This window comes from Drosophila takahashii, chromosome 3L (assembly GCF_030179915.1).
Source record: "Drosophila takahashii strain IR98-3 E-12201 chromosome 3L, DtakHiC1v2, whole genome shotgun sequence".
Taxonomy (NCBI): Eukaryota; Metazoa; Arthropoda; class Insecta; order Diptera; family Drosophilidae; genus Drosophila; species Drosophila takahashii.
The window spans coordinates 11,357,632-11,384,509 of record NC_091680.1 but is presented as its reverse complement, the minus strand read 5'-3'; the positions used below and the strand labels follow the sequence as shown (position 1 = coordinate 11,384,509).

General features: G+C 39.2%; 1 protein-coding gene across 1 annotated transcript; it reads left to right on the top strand.

The window, feature by feature from the left end:
* Positions 1–3,578: 3,578 nt before the first annotated feature.
* Positions 3,579–8,849, top strand: LOC138912873 (uncharacterized). The gene is made up of 3 exons (XM_070214452.1): positions 3,579–3,736; positions 3,864–4,036; positions 4,099–8,849. Exons 1-3 carry the CDS (start codon positions 3,579–3,581, stop codon positions 8,847–8,849), a joined length of 5,082 nt encoding a protein of 1,693 aa, XP_070070553.1.
* The last annotated feature ends 18,029 nt before the right edge of the window (positions 8,850–26,878 follow it).

Genomic DNA, 26,878 nt, shown 5'->3' with positions numbered 1-26,878 from the left:
GTAACTTCTATTCTACTAAAGCTACAGACTTGTGCTGCATCTTGTTTGAAAAGTATTTTTAAATGCTATAAACGCCTTCTATTTGCAATTTGTGTAAATGTAATAATTAAAAAAATATGAACAAAAGACAATTTTTTAAAACTTTTTTTTTAGCTTTTTTTTATTTTTCTCAAAAACGGCTCTAACGATTTTGGTTAAAACCTTAAACTGTATAGCCCTTGAGATTCCTTAAATGTTGGTATATAACACATTACTGTAAAAAGTCACGTTTAAAAGTTATTTTTATTACGAAAATAGCCACTTTTGCCAGCTCGAACAATTAACGCTCCCTGAGTATTGAATTTTGTGGGAGGGTATCCGAACTGTATTTTAAGGTTATGGAATCAGTAAATTTGCACTTAAGAGTTCCATATAGGAATCTTTTGTTCTACGACTTTTGGAAAAAGCCGCTACTTTAGCGGGAAAAAAGCTAAAAATGGCTAAATTTCGTTAGTTTGTAAGTTCTACACTACTAAAGGTACAGACATGTGCCATACCTCGTTTAAAAGGTATTTTGAAATACTTTTTAACTTAATTTGTTTAAATACAATGGCTTACAAATTATGATTGACCAATTTAAATTTAAATGTATATATTAGCTCCTATGAGAGCAAATGTAAACAAACAAAAACTTCTGATATCAAATAAAAACACCTCTTAACGAGGTAAAAAACTAGTGACGATCGCACCTTCAACATACAAAAGTTCTGATATCAACATTTGTGACGAAAAATTATTACACTCGTCATTAAATAGACTTTCTAATATTTTTTTATTCGGCACGCTGCAATAGAAAATGCCTGTGAAGGGAAAAAGGCTGGAATAGTCTGCTAGGGCGGGCCGAATGAGAAAAGATTAGAAAGTCTATTTAATGACGAGTGTAATAATTTTTCGTCACAAATGTTGATATCAGAACTTTTGTATGTTGAAGGTGCGATCGTCACTAGTTTTTTACCTCGTTAAGAGGTGTTTTTATTTGATATGTTCTAAGGCCCCTTTGACCATATTGTAATATGTTCTAAGGCCCCTTTGACCATATTGTAATATGTTCTAAGGCCCCTTTGACTATATTGTAATATGTTCTAAGGCCCCTTTGACCATATTGTAATATGTTCTAAGGCCCCTTTGACCATATTGTAATATGTTTTAAGGCCCCTTTGACCATATTGTAATATGTTCAAAGGCCCCTTTGACCATATTGTAATATGTTCAAAGGGGCCTTTGACCATATTGTAATATGTTCTAAGGCCCTTTGACCATATTGTAATATGTTCTAAGGGCCCTTTGACCATATTGTAATATGTTCTAAGGCCCCTTTGACTATATTGTAATATGTTCTAAGGCCCCTTTGACCATATTGTAATATGTTCTAAGGCCCCTTTGACCATATTGTAATATGTTCTAAGGCCCCTTTGACCATATTGTAATATGTTTAAAGGCCCCTTTGACCATATTGTAATATGTTCTAAGGCCCCTTTGACCATATTGTAATATGTTCTAAGGCCCCTTTGACCATATTGTAATATGTTCTAAGGACCTTTGACCATATTGTAATATGTTCTAAGGCCCCTTTGACCATATTGTAATATGTTCAAAGGGGCCTTTGACCATATTGTAATATGTTCTAAGGCCCCTTTGACCATATTGTAATATGTTCTAAGGCCCCTTTGACCATATTGTAATATGTTCTAAGGCCCCTTTGACCATATTGTAATATGTTCTAAGGACCTTTGACCATATTGTAATATGTTCTAAGGCCCCTTTGACCATATTGTAATATGTTCAAAGGGGCCTTTGACCATATTGTAATATGTTCTAAGGCCCCTTTGACCATATTGTAATATGTTCTAAGGCCCCTTTGACCATATTGTAATATGTTCTAAGGACCTTTGACCATATTGTAATATGTTCTAAGGCCCCTTTGACCATATTGTAATATGTTCAAAGGGGCCTTTGACCATATTGTAATATGTTCTAAGGCCCCTTTGACCATATTGTAATATGTTCTAAGGCCCCTTTGACCATATTGTAATATGTTCAAAGGCCCCTTTGACCATATTGTAATATGTTCAAAGGGGCCTTTGACCATATTGTAATATGTTCTAAGGCCCCTTTGACCATATTGTAATATGTTCTAAGGCCCCTTTGACCATATTGTAATATGTTCTAAGGCCCCTTTGACCATATTGTAATATGTTCTAAAGCCCCTTTGACCATATTGTAATATGTTCTAAGGCCCCTTTGACCATATTGTAATATGTTCTAAGGCCCCTTTGACCATATTGTAATATATTCAAAGGCCCCTTTGACCATATTGTAATATGTTCTAAGGCCCCTTTGACCATATTGTAATATGTTCTAAGGCCCCTTTGACCATATTGTAATATGTTCTAAGGCCCCTTTGACCATATTGTAATATGTTCTAAGGCACCTTTGACCATATTGTAATATGTTCTAAGGCACCTTTGACCATATTGTAATATGTTCTAAGGCCCCTTTGACCATATTGTAATATGTTCTAAGGCACCTTTGACCATATTGTAATATGTTCTAAGGCCCCTTTGACCATATTGTAATATGTTCTAAGGCCCCTTTGACCATATTGTAATATGTTCTAAGGCCCCTTTGACCATATTGTAATATGTTCTAAGGCCCCTTTGACCATATTGTAATATGTTCTAAGGCACCTTTGACCATATTGTAATATGTTCTAAGGCACCTTTGACCATATTGTAATATGTTCTAAGGACCCTTTGACCATATTGTAATATGTTCAAAGGGGCCTTTGACCATATTGTAATATGTTCTAAGGCCCCTTTGACCATATTGTAATATGTTCTAAGGCCCCTTTGACCATATTGTAATATGTTCTAAGGCCCCTTTGACCATATTGTAATATGTTCTAAGGCACCTGTCGGGTCACGCAGCCGCAGCAGCTAATTAACTTGTAAATCCGTACTCTTATATCAATTGCATCACGAAAGGCATCTCTCTCTATTTATCTCTCCCATTTGTTGTATGCTTGCATTTTGGGCCCAGCATTCGGCTGGCTGGCCCTTCGTAAATTCAGTATGAATTCTGATCTCGCCATAAAACGCATTCTCGTCTCGCCTGCTGTACTCTTTCGATAATAAATTGTTAACAAGCATAAACCAACCCAATTTTCTTATTTTCGTTTGCATTAACTAATAAAAAAGCTTATTAGTTCAACATTGGTGACCCCGACGTGATTCGTACAAAAACAATATTAAGTGCAAATCACATAAATAAGTCTATTTATTGACTTTTCGTTGTTGCGGCTGCGGTGCATTGGCGGAGCCAGAAATCATTTGTCGAAAAAATAAAGCCTTGAATGCAGTGAGCGCTATAAATAAATAGCATTTTTGTGTTGCCGAAATTTGCATAAAAATTAGTTATATATTGGAGCGTACATAGCCAATTAACGGGCCGTTATTTCTTCGTTTGCTTTGCGCTCATCTTCCCGCTGAAACCGAATTTCGGGCATTTCGTCTGCTTGTGCCGTTGTTGTTGTTGTAGCCATGCCTACGGGAATTGCTGGAGATGCTACCGCTGATGAAAACAGGGTGATATTTTTAAAGCGCAAGGCAACTGCTTTATTTAATAGAGTGGAGCGTTTAGTGGATTCCCTTTCAAGTGCGGCGTTAACTTCATGCGACGAATCCGGGCTCCACGTGAGGTTGGAGCTGATTGATGAGCTTCAAGGAACATTTAAAAAGGTTCTTGGTGAGCTCGAAGAATTGGATTTCGAGGAAATTGAAAGTGATTTGAGTGAAAAATTTGATGACATTCTCGTACTTTTGAAGTCATCTGTTCGATCCGAAATTTCAAAGCGCGCCTCACAGCTCCTTTCGCACTCAACTCTTGCTGACGGCATCACTCCCGGAGCTTTCGGCCTCCAGCAGCGTCAGCCTCGACATAGGGCAACATTACTGCCTCCACTTGAGCTTCCAAAATTCGCTGGAGGTTATGCAAATTGGTCTGATTTTTATTCTATGTTTACCACTATCATAGATAGTCACCCTGATCTCACCAACATAGAAAAGCTGCAGCATCTACGATCATGCCTGAGGGATACTGCGTTGGAAACTATTCGCTCGCTGGAAATTTCGGACGGCAACTACGCAATTGCTTTGGATTTACTGCAAAATAGATTTGATAATCGTCGTTTGGTTTTTCAGGCACACATTACTGAGATCCTGGGAATAAAGGCGGTGCAGAGTGGTTCCGTTTCGACACTTCGGGAGCTGTCGGATAAATTCAACGCTCATATCCGCGCTCTTAAGGGGCTGGGCACGACGGAACAAATTGCAGGATGCATCATCGTCCAAATCCTGTTCCAAAAATTGGATCCGGCAAGTCAGGCCAAGTGGGAAGAGCGTTTAGAGGACCCTGCCTTCGTCAACTTAATTCCTACTTGGGAGTCAATGGCATCATTTCTGGAGCAGCGGTGCAGGACGTTGGAGACGATGGATTTTGCCATGGCAAACTATGCGCCGGGCATTCAGGTGGGAAGTAACAGAATACCCAATACGCGTAGATCAGCATTTGTTGCCTCGAATTCGAACCCTTGGATCTGTATATTCTGTAATGATGCAGGTCACTCCATTTCTTATTGCCAGAATTTTAAAGCCCTGTCTCCTACGAATAGGCTTCAAGAAGCAAAACGGCTCTGTCTTTGCATAAATTGTCTTAAGGTTGGTCATCAAGTTAGGCAGTGCAATTCCAGTAATTGTCGTGCATGCGGATCGAAGCATCACACCCTGCTTCACATGGGAAACTTAGCTTCCCTTTCTTCACAAGAAGGAGCACCTCTTCAAGAAGCAATTCCGTCTGCATCACCATCTGCACTGCCTTCCACCTCGACTGCTCTCATTGCACAGGATTTTAGTAATGATATTGTGCTCTTAGCAACGGCAAGCGTATTAGTAAAAAACCGCTCCGGAGTTTTCGTTCCCTGTCGAGTTCTACTCGACTCTGGCTCCCAGCTGCATCTAATAACGTCCCGATTCGCAAGCCAGCTTCAAGTAAAGAAGATAAAATCTTTAGCATCTGTTACTGGAATAGGAGATTCCAGTTTTGTGACGGATGGTCATTCGGTTAATATTACGGTTCGGTCCCGAACTTCCGATTACTCAGCCAACATTACCGCGGTGATTGCTCCGAACATCACAGAGCGGCAGCCTAGCTTCAATGTCGACATCGGCAATTGGAAAATACCTAAAAATATTCAGTTAGCGGACCCCAGTTTTTATACTCCCCAGCGGGTGGACCTTTTAATCGGAGCCAGCCTCTTTTACGAGATGTTATGCGTTGGCCAAATTAAGCTTCCACATGGATTACCCCTACTTCAAAAGACTCGTCTGGGTTGGGTTGTTTCTGGAGGTTATGGCCTCTCCAATGGCTCGTCCTTATTGTCGTCTCAAGAGTTACCCCTCGCTAGCAGGGAGAATAGTTTCGATCGGTTAGATGATCTTCTTCGACGATTTTGGGAAGTGGAAAGCTGCGCCGAGCCAATCATACGCGCTACTAAGGAAGAATTGGACTGTGAAGCACATTTCGTAAGACACGTTGTTCGTTTGCCAGCTGGGGATTATTCTGTTCGTTTACCTGCCAAGCTCAATCTAGACCTCTTGGGAGAGTCCTACCAGCAAGCTTATCGAAGATTCTTGTCCCTAGAGAGAAAGCTAAATCGTCAGCCAGCCTTGAAGGCTCAATATGGAGCATTCATAAAGGAATACCTCGATCTAGGACATATGTCATCAGTGTCTGCCTCTGACAGCGGGTTGTGCCGATACTTCTTGCCTCATCATTGCGTCATAAAGGAAGATAGCTCCACCACAAAGCTCCGCGTAGTTTTTGATGGATCGGCGGCCAGCTCCTCAGGGTATTCTCTCAACGATGTTCTTATGGCAGGCCCTGTAATTCAGCATAAGCTGTTCCAGATTCTTCTTCGGTTTCGTTCACACCCGGTAGCAATCACAGGAGACATCTGCAAAATGTACCGCTGTGTTAGGGTTCAGCCTGAGGACAGCTATTTGCAATGCATTTTGTGGAGGGATTCCCCCCAGGATCAATTGCGGGTGTTTAAGCTAGACACCGTTACCTATGGCACGAAGCCAGCATCATTTCTGGCTGTGCGAGCTATGCATCAGCTGTCAGCAGACGAGCATACAGCGTTTCCGCTTGGGGCTGAGGTCATTCGTCGCGATTTTTATGTGGATGATTTGATATCTGGAGCCAAATCCAAGGAAGAAGCAATCATCATTATGGATCAAACATCAAAACTTCTAGCCAAGGGAAAATTTAAGCTTAGAAAGTGGTGCTCGAATGTGTCAGCTGTTTTGGAGGGAGTTGCAGACAAGGATAAGGAGTCTTATTTGAAGTTTGATGATGGAACTGATTTTGCAAAAACCCTAGGTCTCGCTTGGGATCCAGTTTCTGACCAATTACTGTTTTCCTTTTCGGTCTTACAGTCAGCGTCAAGACCTTGCAGGCGATCTGTCCTGTCTGCAATAGCGCGATTTTACGATCCCCTCGGGTTGGTTGGACCTGTGATCACAAAATCGAAAATATTCCTTCAACAACTGTGCAAGGAGAAGTTATCCTGGGATGAAAGCCTCCCGGAGTCACAGAATACGGAATGGAGTGCTATATGCACGAGTTTTGGGCAAATTAAGCATGCGTCATTTCCTCGGCTGGTTCTTTCTCCAAACTCTGAGAGTGAGATTCATGGATTTTGTGATGCCAGCATAGAAGCATATGGTGCCTGTGTCTACATCGTTTGCAACGGCCGATCTCAATTGCTTTGCTCAAAGTCAAGGGTAGCCCCCTTAAAAACACTCACTGTGCCCAAGCTGGAGCTTTGTGGGGCTGAACTCCTGTCTAGACTCATCGCGGAAGTTGCTGGGACTAAGGCATTTGAGGGAAGGTTATACTGCTGGAGCGACTCTGCTGTTGCGCTTTCATGGATCCGAGACGAGCCCTCCAGGTTCAACATTTTTGTAGCGAACCGAGTAGCTGCCATTCAAGAGCTAACTGAGTCAGTAGAGTGGCGATATGTTCCAACTTCTTTAAATCCAGCTGACATTCTCTCCCGAGGTGCTTTTCCTGCTGAGCTTAATGACTCTCCTTTGTGGGCGCATGGACCAAAATTCCTTTGTGGCCCCAAAGCTGACTGGCCGGCCCCAATCATTGCTGAAAGACCAACGCTTGAGGTTCGCCGAAAGATTTTACTAATAAAATCTCCATACGAAGACATAGTGGCTAATTCAAAATTTGCCAATTCCTTCGCCGCCCTTCAAAGAGTTTTCGGATACGTCTACAAGTTTAGTAATCGCATCCGTCGCCCTACGCTCACGGTGTCTGACCTTCAAGGCGGTACTCGGCTGTTGCTTCGTCTGGTCCAGCGCTCACATTTATGGGACGACATCAAATCGTTGCAGTCAAAGGGATTGGTGCACCCATCCAGCTCTATCGCATCTCTTTCGCCATTTGTTGATCAATTTGGGATTCTTAGAGTGGACGGCCGGCTAAAGAATTCTTCGCTGGATTTTAATGGGCGCCATCCAATTATTTTACCACGGAGTCATTCGGTCACTGCTGCCATTATTACTCACTTTCACGAAAGCAATCTGCACACTGGACCACGGGCGCTACTCGGCATAATTCGATCCCAATATTGGCCTATTGGGGGGAGGAAGACGGTGATGAAGGCAGTAAACAAATGTATTAGATGCTATCGAATGAAGCCTCGACTAGTGGAGCATATAATGGCGGATCTTCCAAAGGAACGACTCGATGGATCTCATGCATTCGAAGTCACTGGCATTGACTTTTGCGGACCATTTCTCTACAAGTCAGAAGTGCGAAGTAAGCCTCCAGTAAAATGCTACGTTTGTGTCTTCATTTGTTTCGCCACAAAAGCTATTCATTTGGAGTTGATTAAGGATCTCTCTACAGTGTCATTTCTACATGGCCTTAAACGATTTATATGCACTAGAAGAAAGCCACGGCAGATTTGGTCTGATAATGCAACAAACTTTGTCGGCGCTCGCAATGAATTGCTCGAACTAAGGCGCCTATTCCTCAGCAATGATCATCAGAAAGCTACATTGGACTTTTGCCTGGCGGAGGCCATTGATTGGTGTTTCATTCCTCCTAGGTCGCCTCACTTTGGCGGTCTTTGGGAAGCGGCTGTGAAGATCGCTAAGCATCATTTTTACCGCGTTGTTGGCACTGCTGTTTTAGCCTTTGAGGAGTTGCGGACCTTGGTGTGTCACATTTCGGCGGTTGTTAATTCTCGACCATTAGTCTCGATTTCAGAAAACCCCGCTGATCTGGATGTGTTAACCCCAGCACATTTTTTGAATGGTGGTCCGCCTTCATCTTTCGTCGAGCCAGATGTGACCAGTCTCAACTTCAATCGCTTGGATGGATGGCAACGCGTGGCCTACTTGCAGCAGATCTTTTGGTCCCGATGGAAGGAAGAATACCTAACACTTCTGCAGCAGCGCTCCAAGTGGCGCACCCCCAAACCGGGCCTGGTTGTCGATGACTTAGTTCTGGTCAAGGACGAAAACTTGCCTCCCATGAAGTGGCCCCTCGCCAGAGTGATTGAGCTGCTGTTCGGTGGAGATGGCGTTGCTCGAGTTGCCGTTCTGAAGACAGCCTCAGGAGTGACAAAGCGAGCAGTGAACAAGCTATGTCTGCTGCCCCTTAAGGATGATGTTGAAACCCAGGCTTCCAACGGGGGGAGTATGTCGGGTCACGCAGCCGCAGCAGCTAATTAACTTGTAAATCCGTACTCTTATATCAATTGCATCACGAAAGGCATCTCTCTCTATTTATCTCTCCCATTTGTTGTATGCTTGCATTTTGGGCCCAGCATTCGGCTGGCTGGCCCTTCGTAAATTCAGTATGAATTCTGATCTCGCCATAAAACGCATTCTCGTCTCGCCTGCTGTACTCTTTCGATAATAAATTGTTAACAAGCATAAACCAACCCAATTTTCTTATTTTCGTTTGCATTAACTAATAAAAAAGCTTATTAGTTCAACAGCACCTTTGACCATATTGTAATATGTTCTAAGGCCCCTTTGACCATATTGTAATATGTTCTAAGGACCTTTGACCATATTGTAATATGTTCTAAGGCCCCTTTGACCATATTGTAATATGTTCAAAGGGGCCTTTGACCATATTGTAATATGTTCTAAGGCCCCTTTGACCATATTGTAATATGTTCTAAGGCCCCTTTGACCATATTGTAATATGTTCTAAGGACCTTTGACCATATTGTAATATGTTCTAAGGCCCCTTTGACCATATTGTAATATGTTCTAAGGCCCCTTTGACCATATTGTAATATGTTCTAAGGACCTTTGACCATATTGTAATATGTTCTAAGGCCCCTTTGACCATATTGTAATATGTTCTAAGGGCCCTTTGACCATATTGTAATATGTTCTAAGGCCCCTTTGACCATATTGTAATATGTTCTAAGGCCCCTTTGACCATATTGTAATATGTTCTAAGGCCCTTTGACCATATTGTAATATGTTCAAAGGGGCCTTTGACCATATTGTAATATGTTCTAAGGCCCCTTTGACCATATTGTAATATGTTCTAAGGCCCCTTTGACCATATTGTAATATGTTCTAAGGACCTTTAACCATATTGTAATATGTTCTAAGGCCCCTTTGACCATATTGTAATATGTTCTAAGGGCCCTTTGACCATATTGTAATATGTTCTAAGGCCCCTTTGACCATATTGTAATATGTTCTAAGGCCCCTTTGACCATATTGTAATATGTTCTAAGGCCCCTTTGACCATATTGTAATATGTTCTAAGGCCCCTTTGACCATATTGTAATATGTTCTAAGGCCCCTTTGACCATATTGTAATATGTTCTAAGGCCCCTTTGACCATATTGTAATATGTTCTAAGGCACCTTTGACCATATTGTAATATGTTCTAAGGCACCTTTGACCATATTGTAATATGTTCTAAGGACCCTTTGACCATATTGTAATATGTTCTAAGGCCCCTTTGACCATATTGTAATATGTTCTAAGGCCCCTTTGACCATATTGTAATATGTTCAAAGGCCCCTTTGACCATATTGTAATATGTTCAAAGGGGCCTTTGACCATATTGTAATATGTTCTAAGGCACCTTTGACCATATTGTAATATGTTCTAAGGCCCCTTTGACCATATTGTAATATGTTCTAAGGCCCCTTTGACCATATTGTAATATGTTCTAAGGACCTTTGACCATATTGTAATATGTTCTAAGGCCCCTTTGACCATATTGTAATATGTTCTAAGGCCCCTTTGACCATATTGTAATATGTTCTAAGGCCCCTTTGACCATATTGTAATATGTTCTAAGGACCTTTGACCATATTGTAATATGTTCTAAGGCCCCTTTGACCATATTGTAATATGTTCAAAGGGGCCTTTGACCATATTGTAATATGTTCTAAGGCCCCTTTGACCATATTGTAATATGTTCTAAGGACCTTTGACCATATTGTAATATGTTCTAAGGACCTTTGACCATATTGTAATATGTTCTAAGGCCCCTTTGACCATATTGTAATATGTTCTAAGGGCCCTTTGACCATATTGTAATATGTTCTAAGGCCCCTTTGACCATATTGTAATATGTTCTAAGGCCCTTTGACCATATTGTAATATGTTCTAAGGCCCCTTTGACCATATTGTAATATGTTCTAAGGCCCCTTTGACCATATTGTAATATGTTCTAAGGCCCCTTTGACCATATTGTTATATGTTCTAAGGCCCCTTTGACCATATTGTAATATGTTCAAAGGGGCCTTTGACCATATTGTAATATGTTCTAAGGCCCCTTTGACCCTATTGTAATATGTTCTAAGGCCCCCTTGACCATATTGTAAAATGTTCTAAGGCACCTTTGACCATATTGTAATATGTTCTAAGGCACCTTTGACCATATTGTAATATGTTCTAAGGCCCCTTTGACCATATTGTAATATGGTCTAAGGCCCCTTTGACCATATTGTAATATGTTCTAAGGCACCTTTGACCATATTGTAATATGTTCTAAGGCCCCTTTGACCATATTGTAATATGTTCTAAGGCCCCTTTGACCGTATTGTAATATGTTTAAAGGCCCCTTTGACCATATTGTAATATGTTTAAAGGCCCCTTTGACCATATTGTAATATGTTCTAAGGACCCTTTGACCATATTGTAAAATGTTCTAAGGCGCCCTGTGACCATATTGTAATATGTTCTAAGGACCCTTTGACCATATTGTAATATGTTCTAAGGCACCTTTGACCATATTGTAATATGTTCTAAGGCACCTTTGACCATATTGTAATATGTTCTAAGGCCCCTTTGACCATATTGTAATATGTTCTAAGGCCCCTTTGACCATATTGTAATATGTTCTAAGGACCTTTGACCATATTGTAATATGTTCTAAGGCCCCTTTGACCATATTGTAATATGTTCTAAGGCACCTTTAACCATATTGTAATATGTTCTAAGGCACCTTTGACCATATTGTAATATGTTCTAAGGCCCCTTTGACCATATTGTAATATGTTCTAAGGCACCTTTGACCATATTGTAATATGTTCTAAGGCCCCTTTGACCATATTGTAATATGTTCTAAGGCCCCTTTGACCATATTGTAATATGTTCTAAGGCACCTTTGACCATATTGTAATATGTTCTAAGGCCCCTTTGACCATATTGTAATATGTTCTAAGGCACCTTTGACCATATTGTAATATGTTCTAAGGCCCCTTTGACCATATTGTAATATGTTCTAAGGCACCTTTGACCATATTGTAATATGTTCTAAGGCCCCTTTGACCATATTGTAATATGTTCTAAGGCCCCTTTGACCATATTGTAATATGTTCTAAGGGCCCTTTGACCATATTGTAATATGTTCTAAGGCCCCTTTGACCATATTGTAATATGTTCTAAGGCCCCTTTGACCATATTGTAATATGTTCAAAGGCCCCTTTGACCATATTGTAATATGTTCTAAGGGGCCTTTGACCATGTTGTAATATGTTCTAAGGCCCCTTTGACCATATTGTAATATGTTCTAAGGCACCTTTGACCATATTGTAATATGTTCTAAGGCACCTTTGACCATATTGTAATATGTTCTAAGGCCCCTTTGACCATATTGTAATATGTTCTAAGGCACCTTTGACCATATTGTAATATGTTCTAAGGCCCCTTTGACCATATTGTAATATGTTCTAAGGCACCTTTGACCATATTGTAATATGTTCTAAGGCCCCTTTGACCATATTGTAATATGTTCTAAGGCCCCTTTGACCATATTGTAATATGTTCTAAGGCCCCTTTGACCATATTGTAATATGTTCTAAGGCCCCTTTGACCATATTGTAATATGTTCTAAGGCCCCTTTGACCATATTGTAATATGTTCTAAGGCCCCTTTGACCATATTGTAATATGTTCTAAGGACCTTTGACCATATTGTAATATGTTCGAAGGCCCCTTTGACAATATTGTAATATGTTCTAAGGCCCCTTTGACCATATTGTAACATGTTCTAAGGCACCTTTGACCATATTGTAATATGTTCTAAGGCCCCTTTGACCATATTGTAATATGTTCTAAGGCCCCTTTGACCATATTGTAATATGTTCTAAGGACCTTTGACCATATTGTAATATGTTCTAAGGCCCCTTTGACCATATTGTAATATGTTCTAAGGCCCCTTTGACCATATTGTAATATGTTCTAAGGCCTCTTTGACCATATTGTAATATGTTCTAAGGCCCCTTTGACCATATTGTAATATGTTCTAAGGACCTTTGACCATATTGTAATATGTTCTAAGGCCCCTTTGACCATATTGTAATATGTTCAAAGGGGCCTTTGACCATATTGTAATATGTTCTAAGGCCCCTTTGACCATATTGTAATATGTTCTAAGGCCCCCTTGACCATATTGTAATATGTTCTAAGGCACCTTTGACCATATTGTAATAGGCCCCTTTGACCATATTGTAATATGTTCTAAGGCACCTTTGACCATATTGTAATATGTTCTAAGGCCCCTTTGACCATATTGTAATATGTTCTAAGGCCCCTTTGACCATATTGTAATATGTTCTAAGGCCCCTTTGACCATATTGTAATATGTTCTAAGGCCCCTTTGACCATATTGTAATATGTTCTAAGGCCCCTTTGACCATATTGTAATATGTTCTAAGGCCCCTTTGACCATATTGTAATATGTTCTAAGGACCTTTGACCATATTGTAATATGTTCGAAGGCCCCTTTGACAATATTGTAATATGTTCTAAGGCCCCTTTGACCATATTGTAACATGTTCTAAGGCACCTTTGACCATATTGTAATATGTTCTAAGGCCCCTTTGACCATATTGTAATATGTTCTAAGGCCCCTTTGACCATATTGTAATATGTTCTAAGGACCTTTGACCATATTGTAATATGTTCTAAGGCCCCTTTGACCATATTGTAATATGTTCTAAGGCCCCTTTGACCATATTGTAATATGTTCTAAGGCCTCTTTGACCATATTGTAATATGTTCTAAGGCCCCTTTGACCATATTGTAATATGTTCTAAGGACCTTTGACCATATTGTAATATGTTCTAAGGCCCCTTTGACCATATTGTAATATGTTCTAAGGCCCTTTTGACCATATTGTAATTTGTTCTAAGGCCCCTTTGACCATATTGTAATATGTTCTAAGGCCCCTTTGACCATATTGTAATATGTTCTAAGGACCTTTGACCATATTGTAATATGTTCTAAGGCCCCTTTGACCATATTGTAATATGTTCTAAGGCCCCTTTGACCATATTGTAATATGTTCTAAGGCCCCTTTGACCATATTGTAATATGTTCTAAGGCCCCTTTGACCATATTGTAATATGTTCTAAGGCCCCTTTGACCATATTGTAACATGTTCTAAGGCACCTTTGACCATATTGTAATATGTTCTAAGGCCCCTTTGACCATATTGTAATATGTTCTAAGGCCCCTTTGACCATATTGTAATATGTTCTAAGGACCTTTGACCATATTGTAATATGTTCTAAGGCCCCTTTGACCATATTGTAATATGTTCTAAGGTCCCTTTGACCATATTGTAATATGTTGTAATATGTTCTAAGGCTCCTTTGACCATATTGTAATATGTTCTAAGGCACCTTTGACCATATTGTAATATGTTCTAAGGCCCCTTTGACCATATTGTAATATGTTCTAAGGCCCCTTTGACCATATTGTAATATGTTCTAAGGCCCCTTTGACCATATTGTAATATGTTCAAAGGCCCCTTTGACCATATTGTAATATGTTCAAAGGGGCCTTTGACCATGTTGTAATATGTTCTAAGGCCCCTTTGACCATATTGTAATATGTTCTAAGGCCCCTTTGACCATATTGTAATATGTTCTAAGGCCCCTTTGACCATATTGTAATATGTTCTAAGGCCCCTTTGACCATGTTGTAATATGTTCTAAGGCCCCTTTGACCATATTGTAATATGTTCTAAGGCACCTTTGACCATATTGTAATATGTTCTAAGGCCCCTTTGACCATATTGTAATATGTTCGAAGGCCCCTTTGACCATATTGTAATATGTTCTAAGGCCCCTTTGACCATATTGTAATATGTTCTAAGGCCCCTTTGACCATATTGTAATATGTTCTAAGGCACCTTTGACCATATTGTAATATGTTCTAAGGCCCCTTTGACCATATTGTAATATGTTCTAAGGCCCCTTTGACCATATTGTAATATGTTCTAAGGCCCCTTTGACCATATTGTAATATGTTCTAAGGCCCCTTTGACCATATTGTAATATGTTCTAAGGCCTCTTTGACCATATTGTAATATGTTCTAAGGCCCCTTTGACCATATTGTAATATGTTCTAAGGCCCCTTTGACCATATTGTAATATGTTCTAAGGACCTTTGACCATATTGTAATATGTTCTAAGGCCCCTTTGACCATATTGTAATATGTTCTAAGGCCCCTTTGACCATATTGTAATATGTTCTAAGGCCCCTTTGACCATATTGTAATATGTTCTAAGGACCTTTGACCATATTGTAATATGTTCGAAGGCCCCTTTGACCATATTGTAATATGTTCTAAGGACCTTTGACCATATTGTAATATGTTCTAAGGCCCCTTTGACCATATTGTAATATGTTCTAAGGCCCCTTTGACCATATTGTAATATGTTCTAAGGCCCCTTTGACCATATTGTAATATGTTCAAAGGCCCCTTTGACCATATTGTAATATGTTCAAAGGGGCCTTTGACCATGTTGTAATATGTTCTAAGGCCCCTTTGACCATATTGTAATATGTTCTAAGGCCCCTTTGACCATATTGTAATATGTTCTAAGGCCCCTTTGACCATATTGTAATATGTTCAAAGGCCCCTTTGACCATATTGTAATATGTTCAAAGGGGCCTTTGACCATGTTGTAATATGTTCTAAGGCCCCTTTGACCATATTGTAATATGTTCTAAGGCACCTTTGACCATATTGTAATATGTTCTAAGGCCCCTTTGACCATATTGTAATATGTTCTAAGGCCCCTTTGACCATATTGTAATATGTTCTAAGGCCCCTTTGACCAATATTGTAATATGTTCTAAGGCCCCTTTGACCATATTGTAATATGTTCTAAGGCCCCTTTGACCATATTGTAATATGTTCTAAGGCCCCTTTGACCATATTGTAATATGTTCTAAGGCCCCTTTGACCATATTGTAACATGTTCTAAGGCACCTTTGACCATATTGTAATATGTTCTAAGGCCCCTTTGACCATATTGTAATATGTTCTAAGGCCCCTTTGACCATATTGTAATATGTTCTAAGGACCTTTGACCATATTGTAATATGTTCTAAGGCCCCTTTGACCATATTGTAATATGTTCTAAGGCCCCTTTGACCATATTGTAATATGTTCTAAGGCCCCTTTGACCATATTGTAATATGTTCTAAGGCACCTTTGACCATATTGTAATATGTTCTAAGGCCCCTTTGACCATATTGTAATATGTTCTAAGGCCCCTTTGACCATATTGTAATATGTTCTAAGGACCTTTGACCATATTGTAATATGTTCTAAGGCCCCTTTGACCATATTGTAATATGTTCTAAGGCCCCTTTGACCATATTGTAATATGTTCTAAGGCCTCTTTGACCATATTGTAATATGTTCTAAGGCCCCTTTGACCATATTGTAATATGTTCTAAGGACCTTTGACCATATTGTAATATGTTCTAAGGCCCCTTTGACCATATTGTAATATGTTCAAAGGGGCCTTTGACCATATTGTAATATGTTCTAAGGCCCCTTTGACCATATTGTAATATGTTCTAAGGCCCCCTTGACCATATTGTAATATGTTCTAAGGCACCTTTGACCATATTGTAATATGTTCTAAGGCCCCCTTGACCATATTGTAATATGTTCTAAGGCACCTTTGACCATATTGTAATATGTTCTAAGGCACCTTTGACCATATTGTAATATGTTCTAAGGCACCTTTGACCATATTGTAATATGTTCTAAGGCCCCTTTGACCATATTGTAATATGTTCTAAGGCCTCTTTGACCATATTGTAATATGTTCTAAGGCCCCTTTGACCATATTGTAATATGTTCTAAGGACCTTTGACCATATTGTAATATGTTCTAAGGCCCCTTTGACCATATTGTAATATGTTCTAAGGCCCCTTTGACCATATTGTAATATGTTCTAAGGCCCCTTTGACCATATTGTAATATGTTCTAAGGCCCCTTTGACCATATTGTAACATGTTCTAAGGCACCTTTGACCATATTGTAATATGTTCTAAGGCCCCTTTGACCATATTGTAATATGTTCTAAGGCCCCTTTGACCATATTGTAATATGTTCTAAGGACCTTTGACCATATTGTAATATGTTCTAAGGCCCCTTTGACCATATTGTAATATGTTCTAAGGCCCCTTTGACCATATTGTAATATGTTCTAAGGCCCCTTTGACCATATTGTAATATGTTCTAAGGCACCTTTGACCATATTGTAATATGTTCTAAGGCCCCTTTGACCATATTGTAATATGTTCTAAGGCCCCTTTGACCATATTGTAATATGTTCAAAGGCCCCTTTGACCATATTGTAATATGTTCAAAGGGGCCTTTGACCATGTTGTAATATGTTCTAAGGCCCCTTTGACCATATTGTAATATGTTCTAAGGCCCCTTTGACCATATTGTAATATGTTCTAAGGCACCTTTGACCATATTGTTATATGTTCTAAGGCCCCTTTGACCATATTGTAATATGTTCTAAGGCACCTTTGACCATATTGTAATATGTTCTAAGGCACCTTTGACCATATTGTAATATGTTCTAAGGCACCTTTGACCATATTGTAATATGTTCTAAGGCCCCTTTGACCATATTGTAATTTGTTCTAAGGCCCCTTTGACCATATTGTAATATGTTCTAAGGCCCCTTTGACCATATTGTAATATGTTCTAAGGCCCCTTTGACCATATTGTAATATGTTCTAAGGCCCCTTTGACCATATTGTAATATGTTCTAAGGACCTTTGACCATATTGTAATATGTTCGAAGGCCCCTTTGACAATATTGTAATATGTTCTAAGGCCCCTTTGACCATATTGTAACATGTTCTAAGGCACCTTTGACCATATTGTAATATGTTCTAAGGCCCCTTTGACCATATTGTAATATGTTCTAAGGCCCCTTTGACCATATTGTAATATGTTCTAAGGACCTTTGACCATATTGTAATATGTTCTAAGGCCCCTTTGACCATATTGTAATATGTTCTAAGGCCCCTTTGACCATATTGTAATATGTTCTAAGGCCCCTTTGACCATATTGTAATATGTTCTAAGGACCTTTGACCATATTGTAATATGTTCGAAGGCCCCTTTGACCATATTGTAATATGTTCTAAGGACCTTTGACCATATTGTAATATGTTCTAAGGCCCCTTTGACCATATTGTAATATGTTCTAAGGCCCCTTTGACCATATTGTAATATGTTCTAAGACCTTTGACCATATTGTAATATGTTCTAAGGCCCCTTTGACCATATTGTAATATGTTCTAAGGCACCTTTGACCATATTGTAATATGTTCTAAGGCCCCTTTGACCATATTGTAATATGTTCTAAGGCACCTTTGACCATATTGTAATATGTTCTAAGGCCCCTTTGACCATATTGTAATATGTTCTAAGGCCCCTTTGACCATATTGTAATATGTTCTAAGGACCTTTGACCATATTGTAATATGTTCTAAGGCCCCTTTGACCATATTGTAATATGTTCTAAGGCCCCTTTGACCATATTGTAATATGTTCTAGGGCCCCTTTGACCATATTGTAATATGTTCTAAGGACCTTTGACCATATTGTAATATGTTCGAAGGCCCCTTTGACCATATTGTAATATGTTCTAAGGGCCCTTTGACTATATTGTAATATGTTCTAAGTCCCCTTTGACCATATTGTAATATGTTCTAAGGCCCCTTTGACCATATTGTAATATGTTCTAAGGCCCCTTTGACCATATTGTAATATGTTCTAAGGCCCCTTTGACCATATTGTAACATGTTCTAAGGCCCCTTTGACCATATTGTAATATGTTCTAAGGCACCTTTGACCATATTGTAATATGTTCTAAGGCCCCTTTGACCATATTGTAATATGTTCTAAGGCACCTTTGACCATATTGTAATATGTTCTAAGGCCCCTTTGACCATATTGTAATATGTTCTAAGGCCCCTTTGACCATATTGTAATATGTTCTAAGGCACCTTTGACCATATTGTAATATGTTCTAAGGCCCCTTTGACCATATTGTAATATGTTCTAAGGCACCTTTGACCATATTGTAATATGTTCTAAGGCCCCTTTGACCACATTGTAATATGTTCTAAGGCACCTTTGACCATATTGTAATATGTTCTAAGGCCCCTTTGACCATATTGTAATATGTTCTAAGGACCTTTGACCATATTGTAATATGTTCGAAGGCCCCTTTGACCATATTGTAATATGTTCTAAGGCACCTTTGACCATATTGTAATATGTTCTAAGGCCCCTTTGACCATATTGTAATATGTTCTAAGGCCCCTTTGACCATATTGTAATATGTTCTAAGGCCCCTTTGACCATATTGTAATATGTTCTAAGGCCCCTTTGACCATATTGTAATATGTTCTAAGGACCTTTGACCATATTGTAATATGTTCGAAGGCCCCTTTGACAATATTGTAATATTTTCTAAGGCCCCTTTGACCATATTGTGACATGTTCTAAGGCACCTTTGACCATATTGTAATATGTTCTAAGGCCCCTTTGACCATATTGTAATATGTTCTAAGGCCCCTTTGACCATATTGTAATATGTTCTAAGGACCTTTGACCATATTGTAATATGTTCTAAGGCCCCTTTGACCATATTGTAATATGTTCTAAGGCCCCTTTGACCATATTGTAATATGTTCTAAGGCCCCTTTGACCATATTGTAATATGTTCTAAGGACCTTTGACCATATTGTAATATGTTCGAAGGCCCCTTTGACCATATTGTAATATGTTCTAAGGCCCCTTTGACCATATTGTAATATGTTCTAAGGCCCCTTTGACCATATTGTAATATGTTCTAGGGCCCCTTTGACCATATTGTAATATGTTCTAAGGACCTTTGACCATATTGTAATATGTTCGAAGGCCCCTTTGACCATATTGTAATATGTTCTAAGGGCCCTTTGACCATATTGTAATATGTTCTAAGTCCCCTTTGACCATATTGTAATATGTTCTAAGGCCCCTTTGACCATATTGTAATATGTTCTAAGGCACCTTTGACCATATTGTAATATGTTCTAAGGCCCCTTTGACCATATTGTAATATGTTCTAAGGCCCCTTTGACCATATTGTAATATGTTCTAAGGACCTTTGACCATATTGTAATATGTTCTAAGGCCCCTTTGACCATATTGTAATATGTTCTAAGGCCCCTTTGACCATATTGTAATATGTTCTAGGGCCCCTTTGACCATATTGTAATATGTTCTAAGGACCTTTGACCATATTGTAATATGTTCGAAGGCCCCTTTGACCATATTGTAATATGTTCTAAGGGCCCTTTGACCATATTGTAATATGTTCTAAGTCCCCTTTGACCATATTGTAATATGTTCTAAGGCCCCTTTGACCATATTGTAATATGTTCTAAGGACCTTTGACCATATTGTAATATGTTCTAAGGCCCCTTTGACCATATTGTAATATGTTCTAAGGCCCCTTTGACCATATTGTAATATGTTCTAAGGGCCCTTTGACCATATTGTAATATGTTCTAAGTCCCCTTTGACCATATTGTAATATGTTCTAAGGCCCCTTTGACCATATTGTAATATGTTCTAAGGCCCCTTTGACCATATTGTAATATGTTCTAAGGCCCCTTTGACCATATTGTAATATGTTCTAAGGCACCTTTGACCATATTGTAATATGTTCTAAGGCCCCTTTGACCACATTGTAATATGTTCTAAGGCCCCTTTGACCATATTGTAATATGTTCTAAGGCACCTTTGACCATATTGTAATATGTTCTAAGGCCCCTTTGACCATATTGTAATATGTTCTAAGGCCCCTTTGACCATATTGTAATATGTTCTAAGGCACCTTTGACCATATTGTAATATGTTCTAAGGCCCCTTTGACCACATTGTAATATGTTCTAAGGCACCTTTGACCATATTGTAATATGTTCTAAGGCCCCTTTGACCACATTGTAATATGTTCTAAGGCACCTTTGACCATATTGTAATATGTTCTAAGGCCCCTTTGACCATATTGTAATATGTTCTAAGGCACCTTTGACCATATTGTAATATGTTCTAAGGCCCCTTTGACCACATTGTAATATGTTCTAAGGCACCTTTGACCATATTGTAATATGTTCTAAGGCCCCTTTGACCATATTGTAATATGTTCTAAGGCCCCTTTGACCATATTGTAATATGTTCAAAGGGGCCTTAGAACATATTACAATATAGTCAAAGGGGCCTTAGAACATATTACAATATGGTCAAAGGGCCCTTAGAACATATTACAATATGGTCAAAGGGCCTTAGAACATATTACAATATGGTCAAAGGCCCCTTTGAACATATTACAATATGGTCAAAGGGGCCTTTGAACATATTACAATATGGTCAAAGGGGCCTTTGAACATATTACAATATGGTCAAAGGGGCCTTAGAACATATTACAATATGGTCAAAGGGGCCTTAGAACATATTACAATATAGTCAAAGGGGCCTTAGAACATATTACAATATGGTCAAAGGGGCCTTAGAACATATTACAATATGGTCAAAGGGGCCTTAGAACATATTACAATATGGTCTAAGGGGCCTTAGAACATATCAAATAAAAACACCTCTTAACGAGGTAAAAAACTAGTGACGATCGCACCTTCAACATACAAAAGTTCTGATATCAACATTTGTGACGAAAAATTATTACACTCGTCATTAAATAGACTTTCTAATCTTTTCTCATTCGGCCCGCCCTAGCAGACTATTCCAGCCTTTTTCCCTTCACAGGCATTTTCTATTGCAGCGTGCCGAATAAAAAAATATTAGAAAGTCTATTTAATGACGAGTGTAATAATTTTTCGTCACAAATGTTGATATCAGAACTTTTGTATGTTGAAGGTGCGATCGTCACTAGTTTTTTACCTCGTTAAGAGGTGTTTTTATTTGATATCAGAAGTTTTTGTTTGTTTACATTTGCTCTCATAGGAGCTAATATATACATTTAAATTTAAATTGGTCAATCATAATTTGTAAGCCATTGTATTTAAACAAATTAAGTTAAAAAGTATTTCAAAATACCTTTTAAACGAGGTATGGCACATGTCTGTACCTTTAGTAGTGTAGAACTTACAAACTAACGAAATTTAGCCATTTTTAGCTTTTTTCCCGCTAAAGTAGCGGCTTTTTCCAAAAGTCGTAGAACAAAAGATTCCTATATGGAACTCTTAAGTGCAAATTTACTGATTCCATAACCTTAAAATACAGTTCGGATACCCTCCCACAAAATTCAATACTCAGGGAGCGTTAATTGTTCGAGCTGGCAAAAGTGGCTATTTTCGAATAAAAATAACTTTTAAACGTGACTTTTTACAGTAATGTGTTATATACCAAAATTTAAGGAATCTCAAGGGCTATACAGTTTAAGGTTTTAAAGAAAATCGTTAGAGCCGTTTTTGAGAAAAATAAAAAAAAGCTAAAAAAAAGTTTTAAAAAATTGTCTTTTGTTCATATTTTTTTAACTATTACATTTACACAAATTGCACATAGAAGGCGTTTATAGCATTTAAGAATACCTTTCAAACGAGATGCAGCACAAGTCTGTAGCTTTAGTAGTACAGAAGTTACGGCTTTCCGATTTTTAGCTATTTATAGCTGTTTTCCCGCTAAACTAGCGAGTTTTTCCAAAAGTGGTAGAACAAAAGTTTTTTATATCGATGGGATGAACGTCATATTAAATTTTCAAAACTTAAGAAACATGTTTTGGACAAACTGACAAACTGACAAACTGACAAACTGACAAACAGAATTAAATTTTCATTTTGGGAAGAAGAAGGAAATCTTATTTTGGCTATAACTTTTGAACGGAGCGTCGGATTTTGACAAATGACCCCTCATTCGACGGGTATTTTCAAAGGGAATACAACTAAAACATTGCGAGGGGGCATTTATCCCCACCGGCCCCAACAGCTCCAAATTTCGAAATTTTCATTTTTTCACTTTCACCGCTCTCTCTCCCAAGCAAATTGATTTTCTTAAAGTCTTGGTATGCAATCCTTTAAGTTATTGCAATACCTTTCGATTGGTGTATTACTCATTACGATCGGACTATCACAGCAGATTTTCAATTTTGCGGCTATATAATAGTAGTCGCCTTCGCACACTCTCCTGGTGCGCTTCGTCACTACATGGACTGCCGTCCATAGTGATATGCTTGGAGTTTTTATATTGGGGCACAACAATAAATATGCCCATAGCTTTGATGGGTTAATTTACAGAGTGCCACTTCCTCGCCGCTCCTTTTTCTCTGACTTTGATTAACCCTTTTCCCAAAGCTGCTTAAAACTGCAACAAAAGCAACAACGAATCCCCAAAGCAAGAGCAGTAACAAGATTGTACTCCAAAAAGCCGAGCAAAGTTATGTGCTTAAAATAAATAAAATTCATAAACGCCAGCATCGAGTGATGGGGTCGCCACAGGGGCGTGGGGCAGGCAGGGGCGGGGGTTAGAAGGGCGACGAATCGAGGGCCGCATGCGTTAACCTTTGGCATTTTTAATTAAACGAACAGGGCATAAAATATCGACACTTAATTTGCAAAAAAAAAAAATAAGAAAAAAAGATGGCAGGCAGAAAATTAAGCAGCCAGTAGCAAAAACAAAGCAGAGGCGTGGTGGGGAATTTTATAAAATGATAAAACGATGAGTTGTTGAATACTATTATATTTATTTTAATATTATAACGCGAAGGCAAAGTCAAAAAAAATATGTAAATTCTAAAAATAAATTAAATTAAAAAGGAACGAAATGTACCTGAAATACTTTATAGGAAATAGTAACAAAATTTTTTTTTTAATATTTCTTCAAGGAAAATTTTTTTTAATACTTTTTTTAACTCATGTATTAATTTAAGTTTGCTGTTTGTTGAAACAAGCAAAAAGTGTGTTTCAAAATCATTTCTGGGATTTTAAATAAAATAAATATTTATTGCAAGAATTTCATTATTACTTTATGAAATTTAAGGATTAAGGAAGCTCTAACCGAAAACCCTTCTAAGGGACTACGCTCATGTTTGGCAACAACAAGAACAACACTGGTCATAAAGCAGCTGGCTGGAGCAACAGCAACAGCAACATCAGCCGAGGCGATTTAACGAACCGCACCGAGCGCAGCCGAGTGTGTTGTATTGCATTAAAGGTGAGGTGAGGTAGGGCGAGGTCCTGGCCAAAACGAGGATACACGGGGGCCATCAGGGGGCGGGGCGGCAAATGAACGAGCCTATTAACGGCAACAAGGACGACAGCAAATGATTACAGCAAAAGCAACAACCACAACAGCAGCAGCAACATCAGGTAATGGGCGGGAAGTCGGGTAGTGGGGGTGCTGGGCCAAAAGCTGCGTCGAGCTCTTAATTAAGAACTCATGTTAATTGTAATTATTTGGCACATGAAATTTTTATTAATTTATGCCGCTGGCAGCGGCAGTGGCAACAAAGGTGTAAGGTGTAAGCCAGCTACATAGTTGGCCGATGTCGCCGCGTCGCTGGCGTAGTGTTAATGATGATGCGGCTGCTTAGTATGCCGGTGGAGGCGTGTGTGTAACGCCGTAATGCCATAATGGGCCTGGTCCGGGTTCGGGTCTGGGCCTGGGTCCACGGGTCCACGGGTCCGGGTCCTGGAAAAGTCCCGACCTGGCGTTGAAATATAAAACGAGCAAATGATGAGGCCGCCGCCGCAGCCACTGGCTTCAGCTTCTCATCATGAGTGTGTAGTACAAACACACGGCAGTACACACGTGCTATATAGTGCGGATCTCTGCAGATTATGGGCGTTGACAGCGTTGCCAGATGCCGGTCTAGAAAGTCCTTAAAGTTTTCCCCCAGGAGTTCCGCAACCTAAATCAACCTTGAAAGCGGGTTAGCACATTATATACTTTTTTTTTTTATTAATAAACATGTTTTTACCATTTTAAAGTGCATACTTTTCTTGTATCCCCCTTTCAGTTTTAAATTGAAAATTAAAACCAGCATTATTTATTTTAAGCCCTTATTTCCATTTTGTCATTCAAAGGTTTTAATTGTTTCACAAGGCTTGAAAGGGTTTATTTTGTGGAAAAGCCACTTTAAAAGCAGACTTAAATGCTATGTAACAATCAGTTAATCTTTGCGGTTTTAGGTCATTCGTTATACCAAATGTTTTAAATCATTTAAAGTCTCTGAGAATATTTTAATAAATATTGACAGTTCTTTATGCCGAGTACGACTTTCAATGATTTTCTCATATTCCCAAACAAATCCATCACATAAACTAGTTCAATATTGCACTCAGGAGGCGGAAACTGTATTCCCCCAGATCACTCTGATTTAAATCGACATGGAAAATCCTTTTCAAATCACCGAGAGAGGTGGAATACAATTTTAAAAACAATTTCCCCTAATGCACAGCCGCCTTAATGTATCCATTTGCGTTTAATCACTTTCAATTAAGTGGAGACTAACGTTGGTTCGGTTCCCTGGCAAACTGACACATTGCTGGAATATTAAAAATAGACGAGAACCGACACCCGATATCGGCGGACACCTAAGCACCAGCCAACAACAAAGGCGGGCTTAATAACAAGAAGCGGCGGTCAAACAAAAACAAAGTGTGGGAAAAAGGAGGAAAATCGGGAAAAGAGGAAAAGCGAGAGGCAAAAAAAGAAAGGAAAAAAAACAGGACCCAACCCAGCTCAACCCCTAGTGAGTTGTTATATCGTGGGCTACGTTTGAAGAATTTATAAATATTTTATTAAACTGTGCGCTGCTTTGGCAAGTTTTTGCGAGCGTGCGGGGATTTGCCTATGCGGGATGATGATGAGACTCGGGTTAGGGTCTCTGATACTCCCGGGCCCCCACCAGGAGCCACCAGGACCACCCTATGAACCCCACCTAAGCTCCACCCCAACCCCGACCCACTGATGATAATAAAAGCAAGCTGCGAAGCAAGGCGCGCGCTTTGATTGATTGATGGCTGAATGAGTTTCTGGTTGGCCTCATTTCATTGCGTAGTCATCATAAACTCACGAGGCCACATCCTCTCCATGGGCCAGCGTATATTTGCGATTGTTATTGTTATTTTTTAGCGCAGCTTAGCTTTGTTAATTGCGGACTGGGGTGAAAGGATGTTAAAGTGTGCGTGTGTGCGATGGGGCGACCGGAAATGGAATTTTGCAGTCACACGCACACGTTTCCGCTGGCTGTCTATGCTCATTTTCACTGATTAAACCAGGCAGCCGGAGCCGAGGGGCCAGAATGCCCCTAACTGGATTAGTATTTCACAAGCAAATTGAGTGACAAAGGTTGACAGTTGCTGCAAACACAGATACTCAGGCAGAGCCATCGGTGAATGGAGAAAGGCAGTCATAGCTAACACACAGTCAGCCATCTGCCTTTTTCCATTTAAATTTCATGCTCTTTGCATTCGCACAGGATATTGCTCAAGCATATACAAATATTTGACGATTATAATGATAGCACTCACACGGGTTGGCCCAGAGTGCGGTGATAATGATGATGTGTAATGCTGGTGTCAGATAATTTATGACATTTTTGCATGGGCTAAAAATAAAACAAATGTATTTGCACAGCCACACAGAGATTCCACTTGGATGTAACATCGATATCTCCATTAAAATGGAAATGAAATGGAAATTTTTCCAACCATACAGCCATATACACCAAACACCGCAAATTGCGACTGCATTTCGGTGTCATTTTCTGATTGAGAGCGATACAAATGCCGAGATACTGGGGATCCGAATGCGGATTGTTGATGCATATGGAAAAATCAAGGCTACACAAAATATCGCATGCATATGCGGGCCGGGGTAGAGAAGCTCCTGACAATTTTGCTTTTCACTCGCTTAAATTTTAGATGACATTT

Coding starts and splice junctions, on each gene's coding strand:
- LOC138912873 (XM_070214452.1), top strand. CDS start 3,579: ATGCCTACGGGAATTGCTGGAGATGCTACCGCTGATGAAAACAGGGTG. Junction 3,737..3,863: donor GAATCCGGGCTCCACGTGAG/GTTGGAGCTGAT, acceptor GTACTTTTGAAG/TCATCTGTTCGATCCGAAAT. Junction 4,037..4,098: donor GCTGGAGGTTATGCAAATTG/GTCTGATTTTTA, acceptor TCACCAACATAG/AAAAGCTGCAGCATCTACGA.